General features: G+C 37.4%; 1 protein-coding gene across 2 annotated transcripts; it reads left to right on the top strand.

Moving 5' to 3' along the window:
• Nucleotides 1–422: 422 nt before the first annotated feature.
• On the top strand, nucleotides 423–4669 carry LOC103477596 (beta-2 adrenergic receptor). Of its 2 annotated transcripts, none has more exons than XM_008430797.2 (2): nucleotides 423–657; nucleotides 3294–4669. In XM_008430797.2, the coding sequence occupies exon 2, from the start codon at nucleotides 3328–3330 to the stop codon at nucleotides 4360–4362; it is 1035 nt and encodes a 344-aa protein (XP_008429019.1). In that variant the 5' UTR covers nucleotides 423–657; nucleotides 3294–3327; the 3' UTR covers nucleotides 4363–4669. The 2 variants fall into 2 exon arrangements, with proteins under 2 accessions (XP_008429019.1, XP_008429020.1); XM_008430798.2 differs by lacking the exon at nucleotides 423–657 and adding an exon at nucleotides 671–920.
• The last annotated feature ends 6424 nt before the right edge of the window (nucleotides 4670–11093 follow it).

Genomic DNA, 11093 nt, shown 5'->3' with positions numbered 1-11093 from the left:
TTTTGTGATATTTTGAGACTAAATTATCAGTTATCAAAGAAATCATTACTTTTCTGAAGTTGAACATTTGGTAAGTTTTCCGTGTTATAAATGACACCAAATATCTCAGCTGCACTTTGACCTCAAGATGAGGAAAAAGACCTTATTTCAAACTTTGAGCCGTTTTGATTGGGTCAGAGGTAATTTTTCATGCTACTGGGGAAGAGAAAACGTGCAGTAGTGAAGTACACGATCAAACATTAATCCAAACGTGACCACTTTGAACACGTTTATAGAGAACATTCCCCACTTCAGGCTGAGAGGATCCATGCCGGTGTGCAGCAGGCGTCATTATGGGCGGTGGACTCCTCTGTCATCAGCATCCTCCTCAGCCAATGAGTGACCCAGTGGAGGAGACACTTAACAGCGTCTCCTGCGCGCAGTGGATCAGAGCGCAGCGCCTGGCGCCACAGAAGCGGCTCCTCCAATTCTCCAACATCTGCAGCATCGGGAACGGGGCTGCTGGATCCGTTACTTGTTGATTTTGGCGCTAAGGACCGCGGCTGTGAAAAAAAAACTAAAAAAACTCCCTGATACGTGGATTTTTAACTAAAATGCAGCTCTGCTTAACCTACAGATGGTTTCTTCTGACACAATGAGAGGAAATTAAAACTGGAAGTGAGTACAGCTGATTGCAGAATCTGGATGAAAGCAACGTAAAGGTTACAATAATTATGAAAATTAATGAAATAAAAACCTGCAAAGCCTGAAGGGAAGCCTTTTAGGGAGGACGATATAAAACAAAACGCAGAGAGCCTTTGGATGCGCGCTTATGCGTGCGCCCGGAGCGGGGATATCTCATGGATTTCCCTTTGTTAAGACCATTAAAGGATGGAACAGAAGAGGCTTCCAGATGACTGCGCGCTTGAAATAGGCTTGGAGTAAAGTATCAAGAGAAATTAAGATTAATCTTTAATTATTCTGATCTTTATGAAGTCACCATTTTTGCTATATAGGCGAAGTGTTCATAATGCGAGTAATTTTTGTGGTCTTTAAATCTGTTTTCCTAGATCTATTTGTGATTGAAGTGCGCTTGGAAACTCCGGATTATCTTGTATTGACCTTTATGAAGAGATGGAGGATCCTTTTTGGAAAAGAAAAGCGACTAAAGCGCGAAAATTTCAGGTCCATGTAGACCAGGTTCATTTCTGGGTGCAGAGTCTCAGTATTAAAGATTTTAAAATCACTTCTAATCTAAACAGAGTTTGATAGTTTCAGAGGGAGGACGTCGGGAAATCTGCTGTAGCGCAGATTAACGCGCGTCAGCTGGGTTTTGTTTACTATTACAGCTGTTTTTGCTGTTGTTGTTGCCCGGTGAGATTATTGCGTCACTACACCAGGTCTGTAGTACCATCCATCCATCCATCCATCCGGCTGCAGTGTTCCTCACGTGAGCCACTGAAGCTGGTGCGCCAGTAATATAAAGCCACTATAAAGCGGACAGTTTTACCGTCAGCAGCGCATCCAATTCTCATGCCAGTTCGCTGCTACTGCAACTCAAAATACTGACAACAATGGATGTTTTCCACATTAAGAATACCCATGAGATATCATGTGCTTTGCAACTCTATAACAGGGTTAAGTTAAATGTATTTACCTGAAGTTTTGTGGCTAAGATTACATCTATTTTTAATTAAACTGGCAAGGCCACGGCGATAAACAAAGGCAGGTTAATTAAAATGCATTACAGGAAAATAAAGGAAGAAAACTATCAGCAACTACATAAAAATTAAACATTGCTTTGTAAATTAATTAAATAAGACATGATAAAAAAACCTGCTAAAACTGGTTAACGCAGTCAGTATGGGTTTGTGTGTTTGCAGATCTCTGGTTTTCTCATGCGCATTTTTTATGCAAAGTATCTTCTAGTCCGTTTACTTTTCTTCTGTTCTGGTGTTGCTTGTTGTGTCTGTGCAGTTATTTGACAGCTACACTATATTTAACCTGAAGGCAACAGTAGAAAAATGTAAAATGTGTAAATAGCAAATGAAAGTACAGCCAGCAGTCTTCAGGTTGACAACCTAATTATTTAGCTATTGGATGCACATCCAAAAAAGTACGTCCGACTTTAATTCTTGCACTTTCACTATTAAGCCACCAGGGGTCTCTGATAACGTTCACAGTCAGCAAGTGTCTGGTGTCAAGGCTTTGTTTACAGATTGCTGATTTGAGAGAAATATGACCCTGACAGGGGGTCAGATGACACCTAGTGGATGAACCGTGTAAAGTTACAGATTAAGTGATATAACAGTCATAACAAAGAAGAAAGAGGCCATTATTGAGCTGTGCATGTTGCTAACGGCGACAATGCATCACAGTTATATTCTAACAAGGACATTGAAACAATGCAGTGGCTGAAGGTCAGGTGTATAAAAAATAGTGACATCTAGCTGCTCAACTTTGAAACTGCATCCAAACTACTGTGGAAGTGAAAAAATACACATTTGATAAAGCCCTGTGTGGCTCCTGATCTAAAATATATACATATCTATGAATCCCAACATGGCATTGAAAAGTCAATTTATTTAAAAAGTTTATTTCAAAAGTGAAAATATTTATTAATCATATACAAATGATCAGTCTATCATTTATAAATGATAGACTGATAATCATATACATGATCGGTCTATCATATACAAAGGCATTTCAATTGTTCTAAAATTTTAGATGATTGTTGTTCATAGCTAATAAAAAGACGACAAACACCTTTTAATCCAAACATCTTATGGACAACATAGAGAAGACCATATTGATTTGACAGTTGCCCAGAATACAGATACGGACACGTCCTCCAGGACAGGAGTGTCCAAAGTGCAGCCTGCAGGACATTTTCGGCCCTTGGACAGTTTTTTTGTGGCCCTTAACTTCAGTTAAAAATTAATGCAAATTGATTTTTGCACAGAAGGGTGATTTAAATGGTTTTTTTCTTAATTAGGACTAAAAATTTATTGCAGATTAAAAATGTTTACAATAGAACACACTGGCTAGAAAGAAAGTAATCGTCTTTAAATTACAGCTTCAACTACAGATTTAAAGCAGCAACAATCAGCCCAGCCCTTGCAGGTGAAAGCAAAATGCCTGACTATTTAAACCAAACAATGATGTGTATTACAATCTTCAGACACTTCGGAGCAGATTGATTAACTAACTTAGTGAACAATTCTTTTTCCTTCCACTCAAGACTGTGAAGACTGTAACCTGCTTTATATTAATTCCTCAGGCCTGAATCCTGTTTCTCTCTCTGATTATTTTAGGTTATGATGTGAATGTTCAGCCTCGCTTGCTTCAATGATTGAGACCGGCACGTCAACGATGCTGGACGGAGCGGAACCAGCACATTGCACCATATGTTGCTGTACTCGGGTTAACAAAATCCTCATGGTGCTCTTCATGGTGCTGCTGATATTCGCCACCTTGTTTGGGAACTTAGTGACTCTGGCCGTGGTGGTGGGGACCAAGCACTTCCACACGTCGCAGGGCTACCTCAAGGCGTCCCTCGCGGTTGCTGACTTGGCTGTGGGGATTTTTGTAGTTCCTCTGTCCGTCTACGCTGAGGTCTATCTAATGGTTGCCGAGGCTGCACCAGAATGGACTTCGTACAACTCGCAATCGGTGAGTTTTCACCCGTGCAACATCATCGGCCCGATCTTCGCTGGGTGCACCTTTGTCTCCATAACCACTATCTTCCTGTTGACAATTGAGCGGAGCATCGCAGTGCTGAGACCACTGCATAAGGACTCCTTTATTACCCGTAAAAGGACAACAATCCTCATCTTCCTCTCCTGGGTAGGGAGTTTCCTCCTGGCTGTGTCTCCCATGGTCTTCAGCAGTGAGATTGCGCTGGAGTATAACTCCTGCAGCAGGATGTGTAACTACGCCTTGGGGACTATTGGCGAGTTCCCCAGCCAGGCCTGGAACATCCTCCTCCTCTTTCCTGCATTTGACTTCACACTTCTTGGTGGCACTGTTGTCATCAATATCATCTCTCTCTCCAGCATCAGGCAGCACTCTAAGCACAGGAAAACCCTGGCAGAGACGGAAATCCAAACCACCAGTAATCCCACGTTTTCAGACATTAAAGCAGCAAAGACCATCGGGACTCTGACCGTGGCCTTCACCGCATCGTTCACCCCCATCGCCGTCTTTGTGGTTGGGAACGTTTTGGGGAACGAATGGTGCAACTTCTCCTTTTTTGCCTTCTGGATTTTGGCAACCAACAGTTGCTGGAATGTCATTATTTACAGCGTGAGGGATCAGAAGTTCAGACTTCGAGCACATAAACTTCTCATGCCTTCCCACAGACAAAGCACAACAAAAACCTAAAACCTTACCGAAAGGTTTGACCAGGTTGGTGTCTCTTAGATGTTAATATGTTAAACCACATTGCGGGTTTTGTTCAGAGACTCACTGCATCTGCATGTCTTGTGGAGCTGCAGTGAATTGGCTTGAGGTTGTTTATTTTTTACATAAATAAGGCATGGCCTGTTTCTGGATCACATGGACTGGATGTAAATATTCTTCTCTGCAAGTGCTCATCTTGTTCTGTGTACTGTTAAATAGCTGAGGCTAGTCTCAGTTTGTGAACTGGTTGTTGACATGGATTTAATTGATTAAAAACTGATTAAAACAACTTGCTTTCTCTTTTCTTGTATTGTAAATACATGGTAATATTTAAATATAACACACATTTGCCTGAGGTGCTAGATTTCATGGAACATTATATGCATATTATGTTGGTTTTTGATTATTATTTCTGGTATTCCATCAAAACGATGAAGACAACCCAAAAAACATCGAAGGAAGACAATTAAATGCAGATTTTTTTTGCGTAGGAGCAGTTTAAAATCTCATTAAAATTCTTGGTACCTATAGCTGACATTTATATGCACTGTATAAAAAGACAGAAAAATGTTTTTTCCCACTGTCTGACATTAAATCTGACTAAACATTTCCTGTTTCAGGTCAGGATTAGTTAATTTATTTCTATTTTCTAAATGCCATAATAAAAAGACAGACCCCCTTAGTTGGGGGAATTTCAGAAACATTAAACACAGTGTAAAACTATTTTGTTTTGCCGTTTTTATTCATTTATTTTCAATGGGAAAGAATATTTTAGTTGGTAATAAACATCATTCTCATTTTTATGGTCGGCCTGAATTTCCTCTCATTGTCGTCGTTGCAGTTGACAAAAATTGCATCATTTTGTTCTCAGCCTCATCTCATCTGCCCCTTCTTGTCACAACCCCTCTGGAAAACTTTTTGCCCCCCTCTCTATACACACCACAAGATGCAGTACTTCATTATGGAAAAATCAGAATGCATCAAGTATTAGTCTTGGACATGAGGCCTGAATTTCTGCTCAGGGAATCGTGCATCCTTGTGCCGGCTCTGAATTCACTGAATTCAAAGATGTTCTGCATTCCAGTCTTATCTGTGCAGCTCATACAAAGCAGCTAAAGCTTTTGACAACTTCAATACAAATCAAGGGTGAAGAAAAGCAGAGCGAACATAAATTGAAAAGGAAAATGAATTATGTCAAACAATGCATGAAGAGGCTGCTTAAAATGTATCTGAAATGGAAAAACACAAGTTATCTTCCTTGTTTTGGTTGTGAGAGACATGCAAACTCTCTGTAGAGATCAAACTCTGGTAATAAAGATTGAAAACAAATTACTTTGCTGAAATACCTGCAATGCAGAAAAAGCAAATGTTTTTGATGCACAGGGTTGGTTAACATTGAACTTAATATTTATACAGTAATGGAAATGTAAAAGGTCAAAACACTAATCATGAAAAACTGTAGAAATAAAACTGAAAATTTAAAATGATATAAGATTAGAATAAAAAAATCTCTCTTGGACAGTTAAATCCAAGAGATTTAATGTTTGAGTTAGTTAGTTAGCCTGCATTCTGTTACTACATCTTTTCACATTATTCCTTCATTGTTCTGATCTCTAACGCATACTATTGCTGATAATAAATATTCTCACTTCTATCCCATTCCACATTGAAATGATTCATCTCCACCAGGCATCTCTGCTCTAGAGAAATGTGTTTCGTCTGTGTAAACAAAGAAGGTGAAACAAACCAGATAGTTTTCTAGGTAATGTGAACCTGCAGCTTCCACTGAAACTGATGAAATGAGGAAATAATGAAAAGGAAAATTAAACGCACAGGTTTCTGCATTTATGAAAACATGAATCCTTATTGTCTACCGTCAATGCTGGAAGTCAATGACTCAAATCTGTGGATTTCTGTAGATAGAAAACTTCTTAACCAATTTGATTAATAAACTGAACTTCACTGCATTGTTTGATAATCAAATTGGAATATATGTAATGGACTGGAATCAGGCTTTATGATTCAGTTAAACTGATATTTGCTTTGGAAAGTGCTTTGAGATGATGTGTTGTGAACTGGGGCCAAACTGAATCAAATTGCAGATCTGAAATTAAATTTGACTTTTCCCCAACCATGCTTTATGCTTTGCCGTGAATGAAATTGAAAAAATATATATACAGTATGTTCTGTTGGTTTTTGAAAGACTTGAGAAGGCAAACTTTAAATTCCTACATCCTGTGAAAAGCTCAGAAACCTGTTGCAGCTGCACTGATTCTGTCTTACATAAAGCTTTTGTAATAAAAAAAAGGTTTGATTTGTTGTGGTTGTTCTCTATGTGGTCGTTGTCCGTTGCCACCGGTGAGTCACGGTGAGCTCTCATGAAAGAATCCTGGCCAATAAGACCCAGTATTAAAGACATGAAAGGAAAAAAAAGAATTGATGGCAACAAGCATTAAAGAGAAGAACTGAGTGAAGCTGAAGTGACTTCAAGAAGAAGACAGAGGATCTGAAAGATGGCCACGGCAGATGGGGAGAGAATAACCAGTGACGGTCAGTCAGTCGCATGACATGATAATCTCCGTTAGGCTGGTTTCACAGATGACCAGGCGTGTGGCCAAAGTTCAATACTTTCTCAAAAAACACACATTTTATGTTTCAAATGGCCTCATTCATTTGCAAATCTTTGTACTTCAACAGTTTCCAATAGGTTTATAGGCTATACAAAACATGTGGATTTAAATTTTTCACAAAATTATTCTCAGATTATGAGATTTTATTCTAGTCAGTTCTGGCTATTTTGAGGTTTTTTCAGATTGACTTGGTTTAGGGCCTCTGGCACTTTAAATCCAACTCAGCTGCTGCTGGCCACGCCCCCTGAACTCAACATTTTACACTTGAATGTGAAAATGACTGCAGACAGATGTGCAGATATGCAATCATAAATCTTTGAAAAGCAGAAGTGAAGCCTTCTGCACAACCAACAAGAATGCAGCAAGTGGTTTCTGGATGGTAAGTCAGCAACAGCACACTTGTTTTTTCCAGTAGCCTGTGTACAATGGATACAGTGGAAAAACCAGCTGACCAAATGTGCTGGAGCTCAGTTTGGGTTGCTAGATAACTACACAGTGTGACTCCCCTATCAGGAGATTTTTGAAATGGTTCATTTTCCAGACACCAAAAACCATGAACTTATCATTAAAAAGCGGTTGGGTGTTTTTTTGGGCTGTTTTTAGAACCAATAGACTTAAATAGAGGCATGAAAATATGCAAATTATGAATTTTGCTTAATAGGTCTCCTTTAAAGTAGTTTACTTTAATAGTGAATTCACAGGAAATAATTTTTTATGCTGACATCTGAAAACATCTGCTGTTTGTATGTTCTTGTCATGTGAAGAACCCTGAGCAAACTGTTACTGAACTGCTAACTCATTAACATATTTGTGTGCATTTTTAATCAGAAAAAGCATTTCAGTCAGGCTGGTTGTCAGATTAAAAGTGCAATTTGAAAATAAACTTTAATGCACTTAATGAAATGTTCGCTTTTCATTAAGTGCACATTTATATATCAGACCAATACATTTATTGGTCTGATGCAATTATTAATCCTAAATGTCATGTTTTTATTAGATGTAACTAGTTATCATACATAAAAGCTTTTAAATATCAGTCCATGACTGACAGAAACATAGCAGTTGGCAGTTTCAGATTCTGCACACAGTCGCACATTTACTTTCACCTCACTTTAGAAATTCCCTGGAAATGTCAGGCTGCGTTAGAAATTTCATCATTAAGTTGCTGACTACATAAAAAATACATATTTCTGATACTGATGTAAGCTAGAGGCATAAAATCACGTCAAAGGGGCTGAACATGCAGTTTCTGACAGCTGGAGATGTTAGTCGACAAGAAGCTGCAGTTTGAACACAGTGAAGAGTGATGAGTGGAAAAAAAGACAACGCAGCAGGCATCTTAAAGTCATGCTCACTGTTATGACAGAACGGTTGCAGGATTAATAATAAATCCACAGCAACTTCTAAATATTATCGACTGCTGGCTTGGTGGAATTATTTTGACCACCCGCTGCCGACTACTGAGAGAGACATCAAATGTTGATATCAGTATATCACTATTGTTTAAGCACATTTACTAAAATAAAAGTTTTCTGGAAGTTGTTTCCTTGAAAATAAAAAAATCCCCACCTGTTTGGACTAACAGAACATTTTTTAAAAATAAATATCTTGATATTTAAAGAAGATGCTGAGACGTGATCAATTCATCCAAATTAATTTAAAAAAAATCTCAGTTTTTAGTACAAATCACAGCTCCTCAATTTAAAATTATAGGTCTGAATTTCTCTACTATAGCAAATTATTATAGCAAGGTCTGAGGATTTAATGTAACAACATGTGGGAAACTTAATGAAGCATGAATACTTTGTCAAACCATTACATATTTGTAATTTAGTGAAACAGCAAGAAAGTAGGAAATATAATTGTTCTGCTTGTGCTTGATGTAATTTATTCCTTTTGAACTTCTTGGAGTCTGCAGTATTTTCTATATTTCCCTCATTTAAACACTCTGCTAGAGTTAAAGAACGTTATCTGAAAGACAACACAGGGATTTTTAAAATGTGAAGCATAAACACAAAGTCAGAATAATATCATTGATTTATAATGTCAACAGTTTGTTAGTCTTTATCTCCAGTTTGTGCTCCGACTTCTGCAGATTTGCCTAATTAGTCTCTTAACAGACCAGATGCTTCAAGCTTTTGTGTTGTTTCACCACTTAAACTGTGAACATAAACAGAAACATGTTCAATTTTTATCTTTAGATAATAATCTAATAATCAATAATCTGTTGGTAAAACTTTATTAAATGACAACCCGTATTGCCACCCTCATTGTTAGTCAAAAAGGGATTTTAACTTGCTTTATTTTCCATACGAACCTTAAAAATAAGAAAACGCAGAAACCACCAGAAGCAACCATGAAAACAACAAGTGAAGATGCAGTTTTACTAAATATGAAGCCGAGGCACTCGTGTTTTTGAAATGAGCTTCAGCTGGTCTCGGTTCTGGAGACGCAAGTGGAACAAAAAGCACAGAATAAAAAGGTTGACAGGGGTTTTCTTTTGAAGTATGCAGCAAAAGGAACACGGACTCGGTACGAAAAAGAAAAAGTAGAGCTTGAAAATGCATTAGCAAGAGAAATGATTTCTGGTGGAGGCGAGCTGTACTGGGTTCAAATAGAAAACATGACATTCATCCAGCTAAATGAGGTTTCAGACTTTTATTTTTAAGATTCAAAATGAGTTTCTGTTATCTGCTATATACAAAACCCTCTACATGTGTTGGCTCATGCCTAAAAAACTGATAACTCATCTTTTTCTGCATCATCTCACATAGACTTACAATTTTAGAAAAAGATTCTTCAATCCATTCTAGCACATGCTGTTATTTCCAATGCATCAAATATTAGACCTGAGCTGTCATACTTATGGTGTTTGTAACTATTTTCACTGAAATTGTAACATAAAAATTTTACATTGTTCTTTTTTTTGTTTATTTTTGCATAACTGTACTTTGAGGGTTAAAGATTTAGACTCAAATCAAATGAATCAAGTGTAAATAAAGAGACTTCTTTGGCAAGAAATTTCTTTTTTACTTTTTATTCAAATTGTTTTGACTTGTCAGTATTTTTAAATGACTTTTGAATGCGTGTCAGCCACACTTTTAGCATTTGGTTTCCTCTGTGATTCAGTAGTTAGTTGATTATAATAGTATGGAGGTTGAAGACAAGACTTTATTTCTAACACAAGTTAAAAACGTTGCTATATAAACAAAAAAAAAAATCAAATGACACATAAAAAAATTTTTAAATATATATTTCTTCCTCCTCTGGTAGGATGTTTAGTTTTTATAGCTGTGATTTGATTTAGTTGTTCTCATCAAAATAGCTCTCAGAAGCAAAGAAACTGTAATAAAATTCCTAAAGAGCAAACAAAAGCCTGTCAAAAATGAAGAGATGGTCATAACAGGAGAGTAAAATCAGGCCAGATATAAGCTGCAGATATTTCCCTCAGGAGCTGGAGTTAGACCAAAAACAGAGGAGCAGAAGGACTGAGATGATTCAGAGTTACTGCAGCTGCTAAGGGTAAGAAAGTTTCAAATCCTGTCTTACACTTTGATGAAGAAATCTCAAACACATACAGGTAGTAACACAAATAGAAACTGATTACACTGATTCCAATGTATAATTAAGCAAAATCTGTTCCTGGGCTGAAGTAGAAATCCACAGATTTATTTGGAAAAGGCTCATTTCTAGAATCATGTTGGAGCAGCTCTGCTACGTTAGCTTTTATTTGTTCTTTTTGCAACAATTCTTTGGGTTGAAGAATTCCCCTTTTGGATGATCATTTCCTCTGAATTTGGATGCTTTGCAGCTGGAAGGATTTTTCAGACAGTTATGATGCTGGTCCTCAGTTTATTTCATAACTAGGAGCTCATTAGCATATAAAATGTTCAAATAAAACCTGAACCATGACCTCAATTTTCAGAAGAGTTTAAAAGGAGACATCTCTTCTATCAATCATAATCAATCAATCAATCAAATTTTATTTGTATAGCACATTTCAGCAGCAAGGCATTTCAAAGTGCTTTACACAACCAAAACAAAAACAGAAATAAACAGTGAGAAAGAGAGAAAATTAAAAAA

This window comes from Poecilia reticulata, linkage group LG16, assembly GCF_000633615.1.
Source record: "Poecilia reticulata strain Guanapo linkage group LG16, Guppy_female_1.0+MT, whole genome shotgun sequence".
In the NCBI taxonomy this organism is placed as follows: Eukaryota; Metazoa; Chordata; class Actinopteri; order Cyprinodontiformes; family Poeciliidae; genus Poecilia; species Poecilia reticulata.
Note: the sequence above shows the minus strand (reverse complement) of the source record. Positions and strands in the feature narration are given on the sequence as shown.